Source organism: Lutjanus erythropterus, chromosome 15 (genome assembly GCF_056507025.1).
Source record: "Lutjanus erythropterus isolate fLutEry1 chromosome 15, fLutEry1.hap2, whole genome shotgun sequence".
NCBI classification, from domain to species: Eukaryota; Metazoa; Chordata; class Actinopteri; order Lutjaniformes; family Lutjanidae; genus Lutjanus; species Lutjanus erythropterus.
In genome coordinates, this window is record NC_139331.1 from 21,109,904 (window position 1) to 21,135,650 (window position 25,747).

Genomic DNA, 25,747 nt, shown 5'->3' on the forward strand with positions numbered 1-25,747 from the left:
AACAGGGAATGCCAAGTTTTGCACATTATAAAATCCAAATTTTAGCACTTTTAAAGGCATAGTTTGGATAATTTGAAGTGGGGTTGTGCAACGTACGTATGCATTGTCAGTGTATTTCCTACAGTAGACAGCAATCGACACTTTTATTTCATTAATTTTATCTCATCGAACATGGTGGTTGCTGGTCTACCACTGCCTCAATCTGTTAGTTAATTTGTATTATTGCGCCATTTAAAAGGTTAGATTGGATTCAGTGAAGCTACACAATGACACAAACAAATTAACTGATCAAGGCAGCGGTACACCAATAACTTCTGTGTTCTGAGAGGTAAAATTACGTCTTTTGCCGATGGGTTCTGGTTGCTTTGGAAAAAGTGATATTTAACTTACCTGACAGCGAAAAATGAAAAACAGCAGACACTGTTAATGCTTTGTTTGAATGCCCTAACTTCTATTGATCTGGTTTTGAACAATTTTAATCTAGTCTTTTGAATTAGATATAGCTAGAGAGGAACAAAAACCTTGTACGGGTCGTACCAACATTTGGCTGAATGTGTACAGACTGACAAATTATGAGTTCATTCTTTGATCGTTGATTTTAGGAAAACTGAGGCAACACAGGAATCTATACAGAGGTGGAGCAGGTGAACAGTTTTAGGCTCCTGGACATCACACATCTCTACGCTGGTAAAGAAAGCCCAGAAATGGCTGTATTTCATAAGATGATTGCCAATTTATCTTCTTTCGATCAACTGATCAATTAATTGACTAATCGTTGCAGCTCCACTGTCTTCACTCATCATGTCAGGGTTAGAGGCTGGGGGTGGAGTGGGTTGGAGGGAAAAAACAAATTGGGTATCGATTTGGATATCGAGATTCATGTTAATTCAGTGGCAGACAGACGTGTGCACTTTTTGAGTACCCTTATATTTTTTAATGTTTGTGTGTTTTCAATTAATCCAGTTAGAAACTGCCGCCATTTTGTCATAACCTTCCTCTTTCAGAGAAAAGTCCTGTATTTTCCTTTTTTTTCATGTCAGTGTTTTCATCTTATCAGATCTTTATAGATTTTACTGCATTATATTAGTGCTGATCTTCACAGCAGTATTTAACAACCACTAAATAGTCATTCAATCACACACAGACACACACACACACACACAGTTCTTCCATCAGAGATAAATACCACAGAAAATGTGTGTGTGTGTGGCAAAATATATGTGTGTGCATTTTGCGTGTGTGAGTTTGTGTGTGTGCCTCTCCCCTAACCTCTGTGTAATCCCATGTAGTGCGGGTTTGTGTAGGTATGTTTGTGTATGTGAATACATGTGCACTGTGTATAGTGTGTGTGTGTGTGTATGGCGTCTAGATATGGTGTGTCTGTCAGAGTGTGTGTGTGTGTGTTTGCGTGTGTGTGTGTGTATGTCCCACTCCACTCAGTGTAATCTCACGATTCAGTGGTTCAGAGAAAATCTCCCTCTTTCCAATAAACTCTCCATTTTTTCTGTCTCTCTGTCTCTCTGTCCGGCTCCCCCTCCTCTCTCTCACTCTGTCAACAATACATGAAGTGAATGTTTGTCGTTCAAATTAAGCCTCTCGCCACACTCCATCAGAAAACTCTATGGTTACCACGGAAACGCCAGTTTATCGCAGATGGCAACCGTTTCTGCGACGAAGGGCCGTTATTAAAAACAGGCTGCCACTCAACAATTGATGGCTAACTTGCTGACTGGTGTCTTAAACACTTAAAAACAGTCATAATGTCCACACTTGTCTTTGTATTGTGATCTATAGAGGCCAGCGATCCACAAGCCAGGCTAGCTGACGCATCCCCCAAGATTTACAACAGTTGATTAAAATAAATGACAGGCTTCCACCCCCTTACAAAAACCATGCCATCTTTGCTCTTGACCTTTTGCCACCATAGAGGGTAATGGTGCGCAACAGGGTATGGATTTTACCTTTCACCGACAAGCAAAGTGGATTTACTAACTGTTTATATCTGTCAGCCTGTCTGTCAGCCCGTCACTGAGGTCCAGCTTGAAATATATCTCAACAACAACTGTGTCAATCGCCATGAAGTTTGAAAAAGACATTTATAGACCCCACAGAATGAGGCCTGCTGACTTTGATTATCACCCAACTTTTCTTGAGTGTCACTCAATAGGACAACGTTTTGCACGAAGAGGGCGCACGCAATTTTTTTCCCCATGAATATGGTTGTTGTTTTCTCATGAATTTACAAAACTAATCTTTAATCAGATTCATGTTTTTTTTCTCTGAATATTTCCTGCCGCACTGGCTCCGTATTTGTAACAGTGTCGTATGAGGTAGACATTTGTGGCTGAGTGAAATACATCCATGACACCTTCTGGATGAATTATAATAACTGCTTTGATGTCCTGAATATTTCACTTAGTGATAATTAGCAAATACTAGCATGCTAACACATACTGTTTTGGAAAATTTGCTGGTCCTACAAGACTAACATCCTTGTATTTTAAAGTGGATTTCTGAGTTGTTTTCTGCAAGAAGAGCTGCTTATCCTTCAACTTTCCTCTCTTTTTTTAAATCAGGTGAGAATGAAATTTCAATTTCTGTGAAAATGGAATAATTCAAAAATGTTCCACTAATCTGATAGATGGAAACATGGAAACCAACATACTGGCCCTGTTTGGGAACCAATATCACGACAGAAAAAAATTAAAGCCAACAAGCGAGCAGGACCATTGTAGAAGCTCATCACACTGGTAACAATAACTGCTACAGGTACCGGGGTGTTCGCTTTTGAGCCCTGTTTTTTTAATCACACAGCAAGCAACATGTCGCACTCTACTGAATCTACAATGTGTAGAAATCACCAAAAAAGATATTGCCAGTATGATTACCTGTTACATTTTCTTTGCAAATATCAGGCTGCCTTCTTTCCTCTTTTTTTATATTTGTAACTAGGGCTGCACAATTCATCAAAATATCATCTAAATCGCAATCTGGCCAAGTGCAATATTTAAATTTTTTGATAAAGGAGAATGTGCAAAAAAAAAAAAAACAGATTACCTTGCCTACAGATCTTGTTCCCCAGATGTAAGAAAAATTGTGATGCAAGAAAGATTATTCCCACTGATGAAGAATCACTCTATCAATCACTATATCAAAATAATCACAATATGATTTTTTTTTAACCTATTACCTTTTTGCCCTATTTGTAACCAGGAAGGCTGCAAACTAGAGGCATTTATCTTCTACTGAACAAAAATGAAGTGAGATCTGTTAACTTGATTTGAACAAGCCTCTGATTATCCATAGATAATGATTAATGAAGAACATGAAGCGTTCAACGCTGGCAAGACACAGAGTCAGTTGTAGGCAGCCAGCTGTCAAATGTGTTGTCTCATCAAGGAAGCTGGCACTGACAGTGTGCGCAGAAAGTCCAGCTTACAGAAAACTACTGGTTTGATCCAAGATAACACATTAGAGGGAGCAGAGATCCTGAGTGAACATGGACACAGACCAGAAACCAGAAGTATTTGTGGAGTCTAAATAAAGTTTCCCAATAGTTGTTTGGCAGCATTATCTCACTCACAGTTCCCAATTTTCTTATCGTGCACGACAGTGACAAAAATCTCTAAGATTTCCAACCGGTTCCCTTTTCGTTTCAAGCCAATGTGGCCATTTTAGTCCTATATTTGTGAGAAAAAGTGTGAGGTGCTGTTCAGGTTCATTTGATCTTTTTCAGCCAAATACAAAATACAAAACACTTCTGTTAAACAATTTTCATGGCAGGAAAGAAAAGAAAAACATGAAGATTTGTGTACTTACCCACATCCTGATGAGTCCTGGAGCCTCTGTGCAGGACTGTGTCAGTCCGTAACAGTAACACTTGCTGCAGCCAAGAGGGTTTTGTACAGACAACCCAAACGTGTCCGGCTTACAGCGGTCACAGTTGTCTCCTTCCACATTCACCTTAAATAACAAACACAGGTAAGTGAGGTAAGCCTCTGTATTTTTAATAAACGTTTAACATTACTTTAACTACAAATTCTGTTTGGTGGACAAGAAGCAGAGAAAGTATGTCACATACAACTGTGAAAGTAACTAATTCCAGCCGACTGATGATCAATATGTAGAGTTTTTCCAATGCAAAACTTGAGAATGGGTACTGGTACTGATCTGAATTCATTAGACCTGTTTTTGTCAACTACAAAATTCGACCTATGTTAGATTATAAAGACACAATAACTATTTGACATGCTTTTATCTCATCACACCTGGACTATTCTAACAGTCTTTTTAAATGTTGAAACAGAAAAACTGAAGGCCAATTTCAGACGGTACAGAACTCGGCAGCCAGGTTTTTAAACAGAGTAAACAGGTTTGAACATAATACCCCAGTGGCCTCTTTACAACAGCTTCCAGTATGTTTCAGGATTGATTTTAAGGTTCTTTTAATTACTTACAAGGCACTAAATGGCCTGACTCCTGGGTATATTTTTTACCCACATGACCCTGCTTGTACTTTGAGAGCCTTGAGAGAGTCCCGAGGCTCTGAAACGCAACGCTGAAGGAAATACGGCAGGCAGAGTCAGTGTTTTCTTTTAAATCCAAGCATGTTTATCATGCTGCTTTTCCTGATTTCATCTGATTTCATTTATTGTTATTTTTAATGTATTTTTATAGTATGTTTTATGTGCTCTTTCCTTGCTATTTGAATCATTGTGTGACTTTGTTTTATATAATAATAAAGTAAGACTTAGTTGACTTTTCTAACTTGGACATTATTATATATTTTAGCTATTTAAATACATCCGACCTGCTGGATATTATACAGGAAATGCACAGTGCACTGAATTGTTTACATTTGGAGTAAATAAGCTGAGAGCTGACTGGTCTAAAATGGGATTGTGGACAGGCCTGTGTGTATTAAGCTTTCTCTCTGCCGAGAAAAGGCTTACAGGGCTGTCAACAAAACGTCACCAATTAATGTTGAGTTCTGTCAAAAAGTCCTGCAGGTTAGTGAGGAGGGACTGAGCACAACAGAGGGATGGGAAAGTATATTGAAGGAACCTAGAAAGTCAGCTTTAGTGGTCTACATTAGCAGCATTTATTATGTCATAAGGAGGTTATTATGTTATTACTGATGATCAAATGAAAAACCAGCAATGATCAATGATCAATTTAATTAGCAAAAATGTTTAATTCACTGATATTTTTGGTTCAGTCTACATATCGTCTATTTTTTAGGTTTTAAAATCCCTTGTTTTGTCCAACAACAGTCCAAAACCTGATGTCATTCTATTTATAATCGTATAAAACAGAGAAAATGCAGATAATCTTAGCCTTCTGAATTTTACGATTTTTTTTTTTTGCTTTATAAATGGGTACCACTTTACAATAAGATTATATTTCTGAATTATTTCCAAGTGTTTTTTAATTAGGTTAATCAGGTTGTTGGCACTTTATAAACCATTAATAAGCTGCTTCAATATGTTAGATAAAAAGTGCAGCTCATTGTTTACTTACTTACTTTGTCTTCTCCATCAGCAGCATTTATAACTATCAGCTTCAATCTGATATTTGTTAATAAGTTACCAGCATTTAACCACCGTCAGCATATCATAATAATCAAAAAGTTTCATTTGGCATATCACAATAACATCAGATAATCAGGTTGATACACTAAGGCTTTGGCAATAATGTTCACCTCGATATTTTTAGCATGCAGTGTTTTACACTTTACAATAAGGCTCCATTTGCACATTATAAATGTTAGTAACTCATTAGTCAGATTAGTAAGAAGTAACTGGATTCTGCCTGATAGTGAGCCCAAATCAGTGTATGAAAAATGTGTTCTAACTTGTTTATCATAATTATTAGAATGATTTATAGATTGATTTATAGATTTATAAAGTATAGAGTCATCTTAATGTGGCTTCTTTAATTGTACTAAATTGCTAAAGCCGCATGTAAATGCAGGTACATCACATGTTTCCATAGATAGAGAGGTAAGGACAGACAGACAGACTGACAGACAGACAGACACACAGACAGACAGACACGGACAGACTGACAGACTGACAGACAGGTAAGAAACATATCACGTCACAGAGAGCAGAAATAACAGACGAACAGAGAGACAGGTGACAGGTCGAATGACTGTTGGAGTGACAGGCAGTCAACCTCCTACCCGTTCAGAGTGACGATGACTCCCAGTGATCTGAAGCCTCATTACAGGCCATGAATCAGGTGTGTGCATGCATGTGCGCGCGTGCGTGCGTTGCCACGCAAAAATTTGTTTTAGCATTTGTCGTTGTCAATGTGGGATAATGTGATCAGCAAGTGACAGCAAAGATGAAAGGTGTCTCCAGTCTGGGTGTGCCATATATTGAATATGTGCATTTATATGTGTGTGTATGTGTGTGTGAAAGTGAGCTGTGACAGCAAGCTATTGATGAGAGGCATGCGTGTGTGTGATAATGTGATCAGCTCGTCACAGTGAAGATGACAGGTGTGAAATATGCTATATGTGTGTCCACACAGGTTATTTCTAGAGAAGATAGAAGAAAAAATGCACCTATATAATACATATGTACTGTATGTATTTATGCATCTATCTTTGTATGTGTGTGGGTGCGCATTTTTGTTTGGCGTATGGATAAGAAGACCGTCACGCAGAGATGCCTGTCTTACTCAGTTCTGTGACATTTAGTGAAATAATTACACACAAACACACATGCACACATATACTATGACACACAAAAACACACACACACACACACACACACACACACACACTCTCAGCATGAGCAATAGGTTTTAAATCTGCATTGACATTTAAAATTTAAAGATCTCCTGGTAGGATTTAAACCATAAACTGAAGTTTTTTCTCAGTGTCCCCACAGTCACTTACTCTGACTTCAAGCTTTCTGGAGAGTCAAAGTACTGTTGCTCGGCAGAATATCGCTGCTCATTTTATTGTTGTCACTGGATGTGTAAACTGACATAACCATACAGCCTTACAGACTACAGGACTACATTTGTATGTGTTGGACTAATCAGCAAATAATGTGGGGTGTTAGAATCAGTGGCTCCCACCCCAGGGGTCTCAACCCCCACTAGGGGTCATCAAAGCTTCACAAAGTGTCATAAAACCTCTTGATTTGAAGAAGTGTAAGAAAACTTTATTTAAAAAATATATATATACACTGGTCATTTTATTTTTTTTCTGAAGAAAACTAGATTAAATTGTTATTCATCAAGTCAGTTTATTAAAGAAATCTAAAAAATCTCACAGAAGGACACAGTGACGGCCTGAACAAAAGCTATATTCACAGAACTCCTCGGTTTACACAAACTTCTGGCGGTTATTGTGTTCATTATTTGGGATGATAGTAAAGGTTATCAGATGTTCTGTACAAGCACTTTTCATGCACTGAATGTAATATGAAATATCCAAAAATATGTCACTAGTGCTGTGTTGAATTTCCTAGTGGAAATTTCCAACTTCTGATCTCAAAGCCTTCCAGATGCACAACGCCAAAAGACTGTCTTGGGCAAGTGCACACTCAACTGAACCCTCCGCAGTGCAGCCTCTTTGCATTAATGACATCAAGGAGAAAAAAATTACGCTGAAGTAACAGACGGCAGTATATAAAAAACCTGCTTTTAAACTAACTGAATGCTGCCTAGTCAAAGTTAGTAGTTCTTTTTAATACTTTTTAACAGTTATATATATTTGAAACCCCCAGACAGACATAAAGTGTGACCAACAGCATCAATTTATGAAAAAAAAAAGTCAAAATATGGAGACATTTGTCTCTTTCCTTTTCCTTTCTTTTAAAATTATATTTTCATCCATGATTTGAAATCCTAACATGCTGAATTAATTGTAATGACCTGTAAATTCAGAATCTTTCAATAACCAATACCTTACAAATCTTTGGAGAAATTTGTTAATTCCTGTGAGTGTGTTGTTGTGAGTGTGTGTTGTACCTTGCAGCTACATTTTCCTGTTCGGTCTGCGCAGGCACACACCGGTCTCTTCAGGTCGCAGGTCTGGCTGTCCGATCCTGAGATGTTACACTCGCACTGGGTGCACTGTGGGAAATGTGGATGCAGACAACGCCAAGCCTCTGTTATCAACAACATAGCAGGCTGAGAGAGAAGCTAGCAGAGTGTGTCCCAGCTTTATGCTTCACCAAACCATTAAACTTCACTCCAAAAATGAAAATGTTGCCATTATCTCCTCACTCCCACGTCAGTTGAAACATCAGTGAAGTTCAAACGAACACACAACACAAGAGTTGTCCAATTCCAAAAGGTGTAAAAAAAAAAAATAAAAAAAAAAAATGACCATGAAATTTCTCTGAACACTGACTTCTCAGCAGGATCATTAAGTTGTTTTTATTCTGCTGCCAAGCTGTTCGCGAAAAACTATTTCCAAACCATTTCTCTACCTTGAAGCTTCACAATAGAGCAAATATCAAATAGGAAACTTGATTGTGACTGTATGAATGCCTTTTTGAAGTCTAATTAAAGAAAGTCTGCTGCCTTCAAACTAAGAGGACTTAAATGAAACTTGAAAAAAAAGGAAATGTTTGAGAGCCATGTAAAATTCAAGGGTAAATAAAGGTAAACAATGTCACTATTCTGAATTATTCCACTCTCTCGAGTTGCTGAATTAAACTATATTAATGTTTGACTCTGGTGCAAAGAAAAAAAGAAAAAGAAAAACACTTGTGTCGTGATACTGTTAGGTGTCTATCAACCAGAGAGTGGATGCATCCTTTTATTGAGGCCTTTTTAGCTCATCCAATCCATAACAACAACACTGTCATGTCTGCGAAATTTTCTGTCCCTTTTCCTAGTAGAGACACAGACTCTGAACCCCAAATCCCATCACACATTCTCCAGTGCCTCCTCCCTCATTGCAATAACAATATAACAGCACACGTTATGACAATAATAGTAATTCTAGCAGAGTTGATGTGGATAATTCACCTGAGGAAAGTCTCTGTATCCAATTTGACATTCGTTGCATTTCTCTCCTCTGAATGAGTCTCGACAGAAACAGCAGCCCGTGTTGACGTTACACTGCTGGGTCGTTGAGCCGATCACATTGCAGCCACACTCCTGTGTACACAAACATAAAGATGCAGACAGATTATTACCTGTTGCTGGTCTTAATGTTTAAAAAAAAACAAAAAAAACAAAACTTTATTCAGACATTAGAACATAAAGCAGAAACTTTTTTCATTAAGCACAAAACAAAGATTTGTCTTGGTTCCTTACAACAGTTGGAAAGTTTCCACGATTAGTTTTATTTGACTTCAGTGAGGTAAAAGATGAATGTGCATGTCTGCAGGTCAAAGGTCACAGCTGAGTTCTAAATCGAGAAAGCTGTGTTCAAAATGCATTTTAAAAACTGTATCTGTTAACACCTCAGTTCCAACTAAAAACAATCACTGAACAACTTTGGATGTTATTACAATTGACAAATGTCTCAATTAAAGAGTAAATTATAATAATAAAAATAAATGATTGTTATATGTGCTGTGAGGCAAAATCATGAGCTATAAAAGCTGCAAATGCTTAACTGGTGAAAGATGAACAACCGCTGTTGAATCAGGATCCTCAGTGAACAATGTGCTAAAGGGACAGTTCACACCAAAATCAAAAATTCAGATTTTTCCTGATACCTGTAGTGCTATTCATCCATCTAGATTGTTTTTGGTGTGAGTTGCTGAGTTTTGAAGATATTGGCTATAGAAAAAGCTGTCTGCCTTTTCCAAAATGTAATGGAACTAGATGGCACTCAGCTTGAGGTGCACAAAGCATCATAACAATCGAACTGAAAATCCTTGAACTTTAGCACCACTGTGCCGGCTAGCTCAGTGTAACTGTTGGTGGGCGCAGTTTTGTAGAAAGAAAATAGTTCCTACATGAAACTGCTCACAACAAGGTCTGTGGATGAGTTACTGGGTCATGATTTATGGAAAGAGTTTTCAAATGTGTTTTTTGGTGTTTTGAGCACGATAACTATCTTGTTCCATTATACTGGAGAGACATCAGACATCTCTACATGTCGATATCTCCAAAACTCGGCAACTCACACCCAAACAATCTACACGGATGAATAGGACAACAGGTAGGAGGAAAAACATGTAGTTTTTGATTTTGAACTGTCCCTTTAACACGGGTGATTTTTGAACTCTTGATCCACAGCAACAGTCATTCACTGTTACCGAGAGCTGAATTTCAGTGATATTTTATGTACTGATCTTCCTTCATACTTGGAGCTCATATGGCTTTTCTTTTTAACACTGACTGATTTGCTGTGTGAATCTATTTTGCTCAGTTTTTTTTTTTTTTTTTGTTGCTGTACTTCACTGACTGCTCTGTTCTATGTTGTACCTCTTGCTGCGTTTTACTTTGTTCTGTTGTCTTTTGAATCGTTTTATGTTTGTTGTTTGTGCTACTAAGATCTGTTGCATCTCTCTTTGTTGTCCTGATGTACTCTTCTGGATCAATGTGTTGTTAAACTGAGACTTACAGTACTTTCAGGTTCGAGCCTCTAATTGCTAATAGGCTACCGCTACTTCTAATAGTTTACTGTTATTGCTGCCTCGCAGCCCTTTGGTGAGATGGTTTCACTGCAGAACAATTACTTTTTAAACACTTTGAACAAAGTCGTGTTACAAAACAGAGAAGTGGAGGAAATGGAAACGACAGAGCTGCGGAAATAAAGGTGATAAAGAGGACGGAGTGCAGAGAGAAAGGCTGTGTAAACAGGCACTGCGATAATAAGAGAACAGAGTATGGAGGGGAAGGAAGGGAGCACACTGAAAAGAGTGGAGGAAGGAAAATTATAAAGTCAGAGCAGGTGAAATGGAGATTAAAATGCAAATTAGATAAAAACTTATATAAGTGTAAATTGTGACTAAAACTAGAATACTCTGGTTTCCTTTGATTGCATTTGCCTTTACTTATTGGGGTTAAATTAGTAAGAGAATTGTGTTTCTGTGGTGATTTATTATTTAGATTAATATGTTGAGTATGTGCTAACATAGTTCAGGTCCATTAATACATAGTTTTTCACTTAGGGATCGACCAATATGTTTTCTCAGGGCCAATACCAGTAACTGGTATTTGGCATCAATATACATTTGCAGTAAAAATGAAAATAACATTTTCTATTACCTTATACTTCAATTCTACTGCATTTAGGAGGCAAATACAGTATTTTTTCTTCATGGCTACAATTATTTGATAACTTTAGTTAGTCACCACGTTGACCGAGATTATCAATACAAAATATAAATCAACTATTATGAACAATTATGATGTATTATGATAGATTAAGCTACTAAGTAGCCTAATTAACAGTCAGATAGTGCTGTGGGCAGGACCGCTGACTGAGACTTCAGACTGGACTGCAGACAGAGAGAGACAGCTGACAGCAGCCAAAGTAGCACATTTTTCAGTTACTTTATTTTATTGGCAATGGGACAAAAATGATGTACAAATGTACAAATGCTGAATACTGATAATAGATAGATAGATAATTACCAAGACTGCCACCCCATTTTCACTTCAAAATTGTAGTTAGGTACAATACTTGAAAAAATCTACTTTCCCCTACTGACGGGGTTACACAAACGTTAACAAAAGCACTTTGCAGGTGCAGTTTCAGCATACCTTGCATCCAGTGATAATATCATGGCCCCAGTGGTTGGGAGCACAGCGGTCGCACCTCTCGCCAATAGTGTTGGGAGGACAGATACACTGTCCTGTGTTAGCATCACAGTTATTCCCCACATGACTGCACTGACAGGCTGCAGGAGAGGAGAGGAGAGGAGAGAAAGCATGGTTTAAATTGAGTAAAAAATATCGCTTACAAGCTGTTTTTTTTTTTCCTCCAGTATCGTATTACTTCTAGTTCTCAACAATGACACAGTTTTTCTTTCACAGCATGGCATGCTGGCTAGCAGATTCCAAATTATAACAAAAACAACATGACTGGGATTGAGAACAGGAAAGCGAGCTCGCAACAGTTTGTGAAAAACTCAAACCTCGGGGGAAACACTTTGGTAACAGTGTGTATCTGGTTAGACTGTTAGAAATATTGTCTTTAGAATTTTACACCTTCCACAGAAGTAAAACAGAAAATGTTCATTAGATTAATAATGAGGTGAATGTCATGTGCAAACTGAATTATGTGGACAAACAATAAAACACAAATAAAAGTTTCAGTTATTCTGATTTGAAAGGGAAATTTATTGAGTTACTGCATGAACATTAAGTTATTTATTGTAACACCCATAATCCCCCAGTGTCATTTGTTTGCAACAAATTAACTTACTCAATCACCACCACCATTCCCCAGAAATCACAATTGCCACTGCCAGACAACTCTCTGCCTTGCTAAGTACACTGGGTGAATTGAAATGTTCAATGCTCATGAAATGTGAACTTTGCATTATTTGTTAATATTTCATTTATTTTAATGATAAAGTTCCCTGAAATCTAATGGAATGACATGTGAATAATTCATGCAAATTGCTGTGTTAGTTAAGTTTTGTTTCATCCGCCGGTCGTGAATATTTTGGAAACCACGTTCACACAGCCTGAATCTTATTTGTATTCTGACTCGCCTGCAGTAAATTCCCTGGAACATTAAACACAAGCCAGCATATTATTTCTGTAACCTGACCGCTGCCCCGTGGTGCTGATCTTCAGATGAATCAAAGCAAATAATTCCCAGTCCTATCTTGTCTTTGTGCTGTATGACTGGTCTTTCTGGCTAACTTATTACTGTTCCTCCTGGCTGTCAATAGTGGTTAGCATCAATAATATGTTGCATAAGGAGATTTGTGGGAAAAGCTATTCATAGTCTTACTTGGGGTGCGTGGATGCTTAATCCTTATTTTGGGCAGCATAAGTTTGCTGCACCTGCTGCCTGGATTGCCAAGGTTTTAGGGCATATGATTTAATAATTTGAACACATTCCCTTATAAAATAAGACTCTGGTCTGGAATAGACATTTAAAAAATGACTAAAGTCTTTTCAGATGATGTAACATTTCCTCAGGCAACAGTAATGAAAACCCATAGCTCTGCCAACACATACATAATCACAGCTAATTACTCTCAAGCGTACATTTTTTGATAAGGTAACCACAGATTCATCTGATCAATATCGTGTTTCAGTGTCTTTTTAGACTTGTCTGATATTGGACAGTATCTCAGCTAGCGTTAGTTTAAACGAAATGATAAAGTAAGTATATTGTTTCTAACTTTTCCTAAGGAAAAAAAAAAACAGTAATACCCATTTAGAGTTTTGTTATCTTTAACCTCCATACGCTCCTGTTCATACCATAACAAGTAAGACTGTGGCAGGAAAATCCCTGCTTGTATTGAGTATAGCAAGGGTGTGTTTTATCACTTATAAAGACAACTTTTCATTTGTAAGATGAAGAATGTGCCATGTGTTTTCAAAAGTTACATAAACTTGTTATGAAATGAATTCCATCTCTACTTCCAACACGTTCAATATCAGCATGCTACAGATTTGAATCAGCAACATGCCGTGCAATTTGACCAAATCTTGACCTCTAATTTGAGGTGTCAATGCAGACATGTGTCTGATGTTAAATCCCTGCTGATTTAACTTACTTTTACTTTTACTTCCCAGTAAATCTGTGGAAATTAAATTAGCTGGAAAGGTTGTAGTTCTATGTATAGCACTGGTCATGAGAACAGAATGGGGATTATAGAAAGACAGTGTTAACATAATGTCAATAAATAGAAGCGAGCAATGCTTGTTGTAATCTGATGATTATCGGTCTAATTTGCATGAATGCAAACAGGCACACACACAAACACAAAAAAACAGGGATTTCCCCTGTAAATTTGACTGCATTTAATGTGATATGATTGAATTAAACATTCTTTACATGTAGTTATTATCAGCTGTTTTGTTTGTTCACTGGCCAAGATGAATAAGTAATCTTTTAGCTCCATAATTTACTGGTCATGTCATTATTATTCTGTGTGTTCAACCTTCAAAGATGCTCATATCAATCAGCGGCTAGTTTCTCTGGGCAACATTTCATCTCTTCAACTGTCTCAAAGAGACAGTCCTCGGTCCCGATTCTCTAATTTGACCGTTCCTTCCCTTCTTTTTTCCCTCCATGCCTTCATTTGTTATCATCTAAATACATATGCATGTATAGATGGGTGATTTGTTTGATGTAGTTATAGCTTTTGCCAAGATGCATGTTTAATAACCCTGGAGAAAATTGCAGAATTATTTATAAAACATGGTGTTATGTCAAAAATACATGATCATGAGTTCTTCATAATTTCAGAGAGTCTGACTTGTTATTAGATACCGTAGGAACTTTGTAATTTCAGCAGGAAACTGATGATGCTGTGGGGTTACAGTATAGATATATGATTAAGATTATGTCCATGTGAAAATGGAACAGGAAGAAATGTCTACCCTGACAACCTGAATAAAAAAACAGCATTAATTTAACTAAAGCCTGCAGCTCATATTCAGGACATTTTTGCCAGGTTTTGTTATGATGATGTGTGGCTTTTTGTTCTGCTTGTGAGCAAAAAAAAAAAGTTTACTTTGCAGTAATTATAAAACTGGCACCATGACGTGAAGGAATGACATGCATTCTTTAGATGATCCAATAACATTTTTTAATTTCTATGCAGACAATTTGTGTCAACTTTAAATTAAAAAGAAAGAACAGAGCAGCAGTTTAATGAGAACAGCATTTCGCAGTTGCTGACATTACTTTCATGGCAAATTAGAGGACAAAATGTACCTGCTTTGATTTTGTCGGTAGTTCCAGTGGATTGAGCTATACTTTTGTTGTGCGGGCTTATATCAGGGTCAGCCCACTTTTTAAGGTCAAAATTAAATCAAAAAATGTTTTTTTAGAAAATATAAAATATGGTTTGAACCAAACAATTCCAACCATTAATTTCATGACATACACCCGTCAATCAGACTTCAGCTTTTAGCAGCACAGAGCCAAGATTCATTCGTTAGCTAACTAGCAACAACACTGGAAGGTTTGTGTTATCTTTTTAACTTTCAAAGCAAATCCCTCCCACACCTGCCTGTTCTGTTTCTCCCAAAAATCCGTCACAGTACAGAAGGCTGATTTTCTCCAAATGCCATTTCAACTGGACTATTAAGAAACACTCTCATTTCTGCCCCTCCATCTGTACTCACGTGTACAGCCGCCCTCCTGGAAGTTGAAGAACCCACGTGAGCAGCGGTCACATTTGGGTCCGGTGACGCCCGGTTGACACCGACACTGACCGGTTTCATCGCAGTCGAACGACTTGGACCCAAACGAGTTGCAGTGACATGGGACGCAAACTCCGCCTGTGGTGATGCCGTGAGTCTGAGACTAGAGAAACAGTAAAAGACAAAGGGCTGGTAAACAGAGTTGAGAGCAGATGGTAGAATTATGGTAAGAAACATCGCCGACACACTCAAGCAACTAATGACACAAGATGCAAGACTTGTTTCTGATTGACGAGTAAAAACATCACCTTAGACTCTGAAAAAGCTCAGTTCAATGAGGCCTACACTCCACACATAATAAACAGAAGTTCAAAATTTGTAATGATCACAATAAGCTGATAATACTAAAGATCTAACACAACATTAGCTGATAATATATGTATTATCATGGATTTATAATCAGCTATATGCAAGAACAGGAACACAAAATGATGATTCTGGTTCTGACTAAAAAAAGAGAACATGAAGGATGTCATGACTTTTTAAATTGTACTTATTTTTAGTTTAGAAGCCAACTAAAAACTGCATTAGGTTTTCTTGCTGTTGAGAAAAATAAAACACAATTCACGGCTGTTCATCAGACTGGACTCAGACATTCACAAACTGCCCCTCGAGGTACAGCGTGCCAGCCAAGAGAGTTTTAACAGATCTTCTGAAATGTTGCCAGATAACAGTGTTTGAATAAGGTGTTAAAATGAACAGAATATTAATCAGCTTCCTGTATGCAGAATGTGAACATCATGAGTTGCCTAAAAATAATGACATTTAGAGGACCAATTAAGCAACAACAAACATCTTGAGTTACTTAAAGAGGTGACATTTTTCCATGATGTCACGTTGGCACGATGGTATTAAAATGTGTTAAAGACTGCTCATTATGTGTATGCTTCCCACATCACCGGTCTTGCATTACTGATTGCACTCAGCAACATCTTCAAACAGAAATGTCTTTAACAAAAAAAAAAAAAAAAAAACCCACAGCAACAGCCATGCCAGTAAAACCATTACATAGGACACATGTGATACTACAGAACAGGATTATTCTGGATAATTCTGACTTTATTCTCAAAATTTTGACTTTAAACTCAGGATTGTTTTCTCAGAACTCTGATGTTACTCAGGATTCAAATAATTTTTTCACGTTAACATAACTCTAATTCATTTTACACATGCCACAGGCCTTAATCCTTTTCTGCATGATACACACATTTCCATGCAATGTTTTAAAACAATTCAGATGTCAAACCATCATGTCCACAAATGCAAATGATGCTGGTTACAAAACTAGTGTGTTTTAAACCTGTTCTTTAAAACATTGTACACACCAATTAAACACACCCATGCTACTTAAAACACACCACTGTCATCGACATGCAGTGTGTGTTACCCCTGTCCTAGGCTTGTACGCCCCCCTGGGACAACCCCCTGTACGGGCCGCCCCGCCCCATCTCTGCTGCACAGCTTCAATGGGTACGCGCTCCACTGGCCTCCGTGTCTCCCTTCTCTCGTAACCCTGGCGACGCAAGTCACAGCGTCGGCCCACGAAGCCGGGGCGACAGATGCAGCGGCCCTCGACATCACAGCGCTGAGAAATAGAGCCGTGAGGGCTGCAGCGGCAGGGTAGACACTCCTGACGCTCAGCATCCCACCAGCAGTTAGGCTGGACCAATCACAATGCACAGAGGTGGAGAGGGTACAGACAGGGGACCAATGAGGATGAGTGAGCAGGATGAATAAAAAAAACAACAAACCGAAAGTACAAGAGGTGAGAAAAGCAAAAAATAAAAACATCCAAATGTTGTTTTATGGAGATAATAATCATAATTCATCATCACCATCATAATCATTGTATAATGATTACATTTACAGTTAAGCAATCAACAGAATAACCAAGAAACATAAAACACTTCCCACTGGGTGAACTTTAAAATACCAACAATATGAGTTTACATTTTAATAACAACAGTTTTGTAAAATATATTAATACAGTGCTGCAGAAACTATACATGTGACATTTATGGCACATTAACTGACAGTGAAAACTGAGGTATAGGAAAAATTTAAAATATACATAGCAGATTGATTTCTGCATGATACTGATGAATTACGAGGTCTTAAAGGGCTCTGCGTTTCCATAACTCCATACATTACCTCATTTATACAGTAGGTATTTTTAGAGGTTTGGAACAGATGTGGACATGGAAAACACTGCATTGATGCAGTGACAAAATCAGGATTTTGGAGCCTAAACAAAATTATAGCCTGCTACTGCTGACTATTTTCTGGCCTCAGCTGAAAAGCAAAAAGTTGTTAAGTTACATAATTGGGTTGCAATATCACTCTCTTGCACTGAATTGTAGGCAAACATTCAGCGCATTGCTTTATTATGGTGAAGGGAAAAAGAGATCATCAGCAAATGATCAAAGAATGAACACAGTATGTCGAAAGCAGACACCTGGGCAGAGCTCGGATTTTATGAACTTACTGGGAAGCATGAACTGACACGTTGCGCATAATATCTGCCTCCCAAAAATACAACAAATTTGAGGAACCACGTTTTCAACCTGAGATAACACCTGCAGCCATGAAGAACACAGTGAGCCCAGCTAATCAGACAAGAACTGAAGAGGCCCTTTTTACTTTGCTGTCCAACTCAGAGAGGGAATACAATCACCCAATTGGCAGCAGCTTTCAAAGCTAAGGAGGAGAGGTGAATCACAAATACTGGTGGGGTAGAGTTAAGATTTATTTGACTGAAAAAAGTAGCCATGTGCAGTATATAAAAAAAAGTGAGGATAAGATATTGAATGTGGTTGACAGAGGAATCATAATTGAATCATGAGGCAAGTGAAGATTTGCAGCCCCGTGAATTAAGAGAAGACAGAAAACAAAAGTTAGAACTTTCATTTGTACAGTGGGAAATCAGTAAGGTGCAAATCAAAAATATACACAGTGTCCAAATAACATAAACAGTAAAGGTCACTCTTGGTCAACTGCATATAGATATGTATGACAAAATGCATACAACTATGCATGTGCAATATTAAATCTGAAATACAAGTAGGTTTATTACAGTAAATTACAAATCAAAGGAACATAAATTGTTTGATGTACTAGGTACCCACCACAACACTGGGAAACCAAAAAACACATTTGACTTAAAATGTTGAGAAAAATAAAGTGTAATACAAATAAGAGTATCATCACAATAGATAATTGGGTTTGTAACACTCCACAGGTAACCCATTAAGACACTTGTGATGTTGCAAGATTACCGTAAGACAAAGGGGTAGAATTAGAACCAGAAGTGATACGGTGTATGTGGAAAATAAATTAATAGAAAGGCTAAACGGGAATGGCACCAACACATATTGGAAACTACCTGTAAAGATTATTGGCGTCTGTCTAAACACTTACCATGCACTCGTCACACTGTCGTCCGACCACATTTTCTCTGCACTGGCACTGCCCTGTCTCCTTATTGCAGACCTCAGATACAGAGCCATTAGTGTGGCACTGACAGGCTGCAGGAGAGGAGAGGAGAGGAGAGGAGAGGAGAGGAGAGGAGAGGAGAGGAGAGGAGAGGAGAGGAGAGGAGAGGAGAGGAGAGGAGAGACATCATATCTTACATTAATTATCATTTCTTTATGGCAGAATTTCTACATGAGTACATGTAACAACACATATTTGTTTAACAAAAACACAAGTTGGTGAGTGTGTTTACTTCACACCACAGTAGCCTGGATAAGAGCTCAGATCCAGCTTAAGGTCTTCTTCAGGATTAGCTGTCGATATGCACTTTAATATCCTGCTGACTGCACTTTAGAGAAAATCTTCTCTTCCTCAAATAGATTCTTCAGTCTGGTGCGCTGACTTAGTTTTGCCAGATTTTGTATATAAAAACACACCCAGCCACATCTCATTGTCATTAATTTGAGAATGTAGATTTGTCCTGTTTGCTCTGATTAACATCTGGTGTTAAGTGTTCACATTTGTGCACAGGTAAAGCAAAAACACTGATTCCAAAAAAAGTTGGGACACTGAAAAATGCAAATAAAAAACAAAATGCAATGATGATGCAATGATCCTTTTCTACCTATATCCAACTGAATTCAGTACAGAGATAAGAAATTTAATGTTTAAACTGATAAACTTCATTAGTTTTTGTTGATATACACTCATTTTGAATTTGTTGCCTGCAACACATTTCAAAAAAGTTGGGACAAGGGCAACAAAAGACTGGGAAAGTTGTCAAATGCTCAAAAAGCATTCCACAGGTAAACAGGTTAAATGTTAACAGGTGACAGTATTATGATTGTGTGGGGTGAAGTTCACCACTTTGTGAATAACTGCATGGACAAATAGTCATTTCTCAAAAGAAAATGGAAAGAATTCAAGGATATCCCCATCTCCAATCCACAATATCTTTAGAACTTTCAAAGAATGTGAAGAAATCTCTGCACATAAGAGGCAAGGCCAAAAAACACAATCAAATGCCTGCAGCCTTTGACCCCTCAGGCAGCACTACATTAAAAACTGCCATGTTTGTATAAATGATACTACTTGGGCTCAGGAACACTTCAAAAAGCCATTAACCATAACACAGTTCATCGCTGCATCTACAAATGCAACTTAGGTCCAAGCTAAAGTCATATATCAACAACATCCAAAAACACTGCAGACTTGTTCTTGGAAATTATGGACTTTGTGTCCTCTGGGCTAAAGACGAGAACGACCATCCAGATTGTTACCAGCGTCTGTGATGGAATGGAACTGTGTTAGTGCTCATGGCATCATTAGTAACCTGCACATCTGTGAAGGCACCATTAATGCTAAAAGGTAAATACAGGTTTTGGAGCAACATATGCTGCCATCCAAAGGACATCTTTTTCAGAGACATCCCTGCTGATTTTAGCAGTACAATGCCAAAACACATTCTACATTTCAACAGTGTGGATTTGTAGAGTTCAGGTACTAGACTGACCTGTCTGCAGTCCAGACCTGCCTCCCTTTGAAAATGTGTTGCGCAATATAAAGCACAACATATGCCAATGGAGACCCCAGACTGTTGTACTCCTGAGGTTGTATTATAAAGGAAGAACGGGAAAGAATTTCACTTTCAAAACGTCAAAGATAGTGTCCGCAGTTCCCAAATGCTTACCGAGTGTTGTTAAAAGAAAAGCTGATGTAACGCAGTGGTAAACATGCCCGTATTTTATAAATGTGCTGCAGGCAACAAATTCAAAATGACTGTATATTTAAAAAAAAAAAAAACAACTACAGTTTATCAGTTTGAAGTTCAAAAATCTATTTGTCTTTGTAATGTTTTAAATGGATGGAGACGGATTTGCAAGTCATTGGTTTCTTTTTTTTAATTTACGTTTTACACATGGTGTCCAAACTATTTCGGATTTAGATTTTGGATTTTGGGTTGTGCAATCAACCAGCAGCTGGTGAGACCTACAGATGAGGACAAAATTATTAGCCCCCCTATGAAAATTTCTTTTTTTTTTTTTTTTTTTAAGTATTTCCCAAGTGCTGTTAAACAGAGCAACAAATTTTTAACACAGCTTTTCCAAACATCCTAGTTTTATTTTGGATGCTTACATTATTTAATTTGCACACAGACAAAATTATTTCACAAAAACCAAAAACTACCAGGGTCAAAATTATTAGCCACATCCTTTTTGCTGGATAACAGCCTGCAGTCGTTTGTTGTAGTTTTCAACAAGTCTCAGACACGTCTCCTGAGGAATTCTTTGGCGAATCTCTCAAGCTCCTCCAGATGTGATGGTCTTCTGGCATGGACCTTGATCTTCAGTTCACCCCACAGATTTTTCAATGAGATTCAAGTCAGGGCTTTGTGCAGGACAGTCAGTAACATTCGCTTTGGTCTTCTGGAGGCAGTTCTTCAACAGGAGCGATGTGTGATTTGGGTCGTTGTCGTGTTGGAAGACAAAGCGATGACCCAGACGCAGTTTTGCTGCTGACTGCTTGAGGTTTTCTTTCAAAATCTTCACATATCCGTCTTTCTTCATGATTCCTTCCATCTGGACATGACTCCCAGTTCTAAACGCACTGAAGCATCCCCACAGCATGATACTGCCACCATCGTGTTTCACTGTGGGGACAGTGTTTTTTGGGTTATACTCCTCTCCCTTCTTTCTCCAAACATAAGCAATGTCTCTACAGCCAAAGAGCTCTATTTTTGTCTCATCTGACCAAAGGACATTCTTCCAGTATGCATAATCTTTCTCCAGGTTGTCCTTAGCGTACTTCAGTCTGGCTTGAAAGTGTCTCTTCTGCAGAAGTGGAGTTTTTCTTGGTCTCTCACAGTCCATTCCTGTGCAGGGCTCTAGTGACTGTCTTCTTTGAGACTACAATTCCCGACTTGGATGAGTTATTCACTAGTGTCTTTGCAGCTGTTCTGGGGTCTTTAGACACATCTCTCACTAGTTTTCTGTCCAGAGTCTTTGAAATCTTTCGCTTCCTACCTCTGCCAGGCTTGTTCTGTACTGTGTGGCTCTCTTGAATTTCTTGATGATACTTCTCACTCCAGTTCTTGACACTTGGAAACGCTGTGATAACTTTGTATATCCTTCTCCTGCTTTGTGAGCATCAACAATTCTTTTTCTCAAGTCTAAACTGGTTTCTTTTGTTTTTGGCATGATGCTTTCTCAAGTGACAGCTCCAACCCTTACTGAAATTTTTTATACTGTGTGTAAACTGAAAGATAACCCTCAGTTTTAACTTGATTTTACAAGCTTTGAGCATTACAAAGTTAAAGCAAAACAAAAGTAAATGGGGGGCAATAATAAACTTAAACTGTTTAAATCATAATATTCTAAAATTCACTCTTTTCCCAACACTAAGAGGATTTTTTCCTGTGCACAAGTGCTTGCAGAGCCAATTGCCTTTACTTTATTTGCTTTGCTTTTTAATGGCAGTATATTCACTGAAACTCTCTTCTCATCTCTGCCTCTGACATTGAAAATAATTGCATAACATTCAGTCCTTGGTCTTTGACATATGTGTGTAGTTTTTCTGCTTCCTGAATGGGTTGGTTAAAGAAATTTCTAACTTATTCCCACATCTGACCTTTCACCTCCCCCTGTCTCTCTATCTGAGATACTTTGTATGCCTTCAACTTTATTCAACTTGGTGTTTAAATCCTGCTAGGGAAAAAAAAAAGACACACCCACACACACGCCAATCAACCCATTAGATATACAATTAAAAGCTTGAACATCACAGCTCCCATCTGGTAGATTGGCTGTCAGAAGCACACACATATACACACAAATATGCACACGAAAACACACACACACACACACACACACACACACACACACACACACACACACACACACACACACACCTACCGAAAAAACTGGTAGCACACATAGCCTGTTTTACCTCCTGCCACTCGCTACCGTTAGATGTAAAAGAGACAGAAGGACAGACCTGAGTGTGGGATGGGAAAGTGAGAGGGAGAGGGGTACAACAGATGTCCACTCACGCAAACGCACACACAAAATATGCAGAAAAGCGCATACGATACACAACATACATTAATTTCTGCTTCACACACAAATAGAGAAGCACGCATGCCCTCCCACACACAGATATACCCACACACGCCTGATTAAACATACAAGAAAACATGCACGTATACGTCCGACTCTGTTTCACACACTCCCTCTCACACACAGTCTCTCACCCCCCTAGCTTCACCCTTCAGGGACCATCTGGACTCCGTTCTGTCAGTCACTACAATGTAAGCCTTGTTGTGGGATAAAATGTTGCTTTTTGTTGTGTTTTTTAATTTTCAGGGCTGGCCTTGATGGTGAAAATAATTTTTTTTTTTCCCAACTTGAAATACATTATGTTCTGTTACGAAGTAATCAGAAATCTGTCGTGTAAACAAATTACATGAGTGGCTACTGTGCATCTATTCTATATCATTAGCACCGCAATGATGCAACGACTGGGAGTTATACAATCTATTAAGCGTACAATAAATACAGAGCATAACAACTGCAAATTGAGTCGACACTCAAGGTAAACAAGCTGCATGCTGGCAAGATATGGTGTTCAGAGACCTTGAGGGAAAACGACAGAGCTGGAACATTGTGTAATAAATGCATTAAAATGTAAATTACATGCTTCATATATGTTTATGTATTATATATCAGTTTTTGAAATCTGGTTTGTCAGCTAAGCTATTGTAAGTTAAATGTTGTTTGGTGAATGCCTTTAAAAATCAGTCTAACCTTCTAAAATACCCTGTTGTGTCATCTAACCCCGGCTAGAAATTTACTAATAGGACAAAAAGAGTTGAATGCAAAATTCATCAGAGGTATGATCAAAAAAGATGAGCAGTTTGCACTGTAAAGGGCTTTCCACACCAAGAACGGTAACGGTAATACTTTACAGGGTATTACCTTCCCTTTACCCTTTACAGGGAACTAATGAAATGCGTACATAGCATAAGATTAGGCTGCAAATTACACATAAAAAACATGAGGTGAAAAACATGATGATGCCACACAGTCTTAGGTGTTGACAGGGTCTCTGAAGTTTGTTTGGTCCTTAATGATCTTTGACAATCATCAGCACAGTATCTGACAAAAAGCTGACAACTCTTGTAACTTAGTGTTGGAATTTCATGCATCCATGTGCTTTTTCTTCTCATTTCTCTGTGCAACACACAGCAGTGACATGTCATCAATATCCATTTTCCTTAGCTCCCGACACAGCTGGAGCATGCAGTGCATATTTGGAACCACTGTCAAAAGAACGCCATTGTTCATCAGCGTGGGTGCATTATCGTTCTTCGTGTGGACATCCCTTAAATGACACTTTGATGTTCTAATTGTTTTAAACGCTGCAAGGAAAAGTGTGCAGGATTTAGTGGCATCTGGTAGTGAAAACCTCCAAAAAACGTTAAAGGTGTAATACAGTGTTTGGTTTGTCCATTCTGAGCCACTGTAGAAACATGGCAGTGCAACATGACAGCCTCCATGAAAGAGGAGCTGCACCCTCTACAGATAATAATGGCTCATTTAAGGTAACGATTCTTATTTTCAAGTGATTTTACACTGACAAAAACATACTATCATATAATAATACAATATTAAATTCCATTTCTGCGATATTCTTCCAAAAGATCCCTGTATATCTCACAAACTGGACCTTTAAATGCTGAACACTGATTTGGGCGTCGGCTCAGATTAAAGCAGTGCAACTGTTTGTTCAGACCTCTTTTTACTTTACTTCTTTTTTGGGGCCTCACTCACTTCACTCCCATGAAAAGCCTGAACCTCAGGACAGAGGACCGAACCAGACAGTCCATTAAAAGTGGTAAAATTAGAATTGTGAGATCCCCAAAGAGTTTATTGATCGACTGTATGAAGTATCTATGAAACATTCATTAACTGTCAGACACACAGGAAGCATAATTACATTATTGAATTACTGCACATCCACTTTATTCCTCTGATTGGACAAATGTGTGACAGTGCAATTCACACGTCTTTTCAGCAACTTGCAAACGACTTTTTCCCCGTGTGAGAAATGGTCAGAGGAGTTAACGGTCTTGAATTTATTCCTCAAACAAATTGCTTTGTGGTCAAGTTTGCTTGCAAAATCAAACCATTTTCCATTCCCCCTACTGAATAAAACCGAGCCGCTATTAGGACGAGACACAGAATGGCCGCGTCAAAAAATGGCCTCAGATAGGAACTTTGACAGCAAAAGAAAAAGTAAAGGATTTTTACAGTCTAATAGCGCACAAATGGACTCGGCCCGAACTCTCCTGCTCCACTCAATAAAATTCATTAAGACTGCGAGCGAAAGGCTGACAGGCCGAGAGAGATAGACTGACAGAAGTGGAGAGAGAAAGAGAGTTGTTGTGTTTTAATAATTCCTGGTGGTCATTCGTACAGGATCAATAACAGCCCTCCAACTCCCAGACACGAGCAGCCGATCAGCACTGTAGGAGAGCAATAGATCAGGCTGATTAATCAATAACCATTTAGCTGGGTGGAGAGGGGAAACAACTACAGAACAATGAACTATCAAATACACATTAATACCCCCTGTCAGCCCGTCTTCCTGCTTCTGTGCTCGCCTGACCGTTTTATTTGTCTATTCATCGTCCTCGCCTGTCTATCGCTCTCAGTGAGGAGTCTAATCTGTCTTTGTGCCCGCCTCCTCGCTGCCACTGTTTTTGTCTGGTTTTGATGAAGATTTTCACAAACAAGCGCCATCTGTACGTCTGTATTCGCTGCCATCTCTCTCTTCCTCTCTTCTTTACAGGTAGAGTTTTTTTTTTCTCACTCTTAAACACAGCTGGCAGTCAGTAGGCCGCTCCGACATCACACCTCCTACTAGCACAGCTGCTTGCCGATGCACAGTC

The 25,747-nt window shown here is 38.4% G+C and overlaps 1 protein-coding gene across 1 annotated transcript in view; it reads right to left on the minus strand.

The window, feature by feature from the left end:
• lama2 (laminin, alpha 2) overlaps positions 1 to 25,747 on the minus strand; it is a 256,482-nt gene that overhangs the window by 87,466 nt on the left and 143,269 nt on the right. The window contains exons 22-28 of the mRNA XM_084737401.1: positions 18,745 to 18,851; positions 16,715 to 16,987; positions 15,250 to 15,430; positions 11,695 to 11,831; positions 8,998 to 9,129; positions 7,990 to 8,094; positions 3,820 to 3,963 (exon numbers count right to left, since the gene is read on the minus strand). Coding sequence (XP_084593527.1) covers positions 3,820 to 3,963; positions 7,990 to 8,094; positions 8,998 to 9,129; positions 11,695 to 11,831; positions 15,250 to 15,430; positions 16,715 to 16,987; positions 18,745 to 18,851 — 1,079 coding nt within the window. The remainder of the gene's footprint in view (positions 1 to 3,819; positions 3,964 to 7,989; positions 8,095 to 8,997; positions 9,130 to 11,694; positions 11,832 to 15,249; positions 15,431 to 16,714; positions 16,988 to 18,744; positions 18,852 to 25,747) is intronic.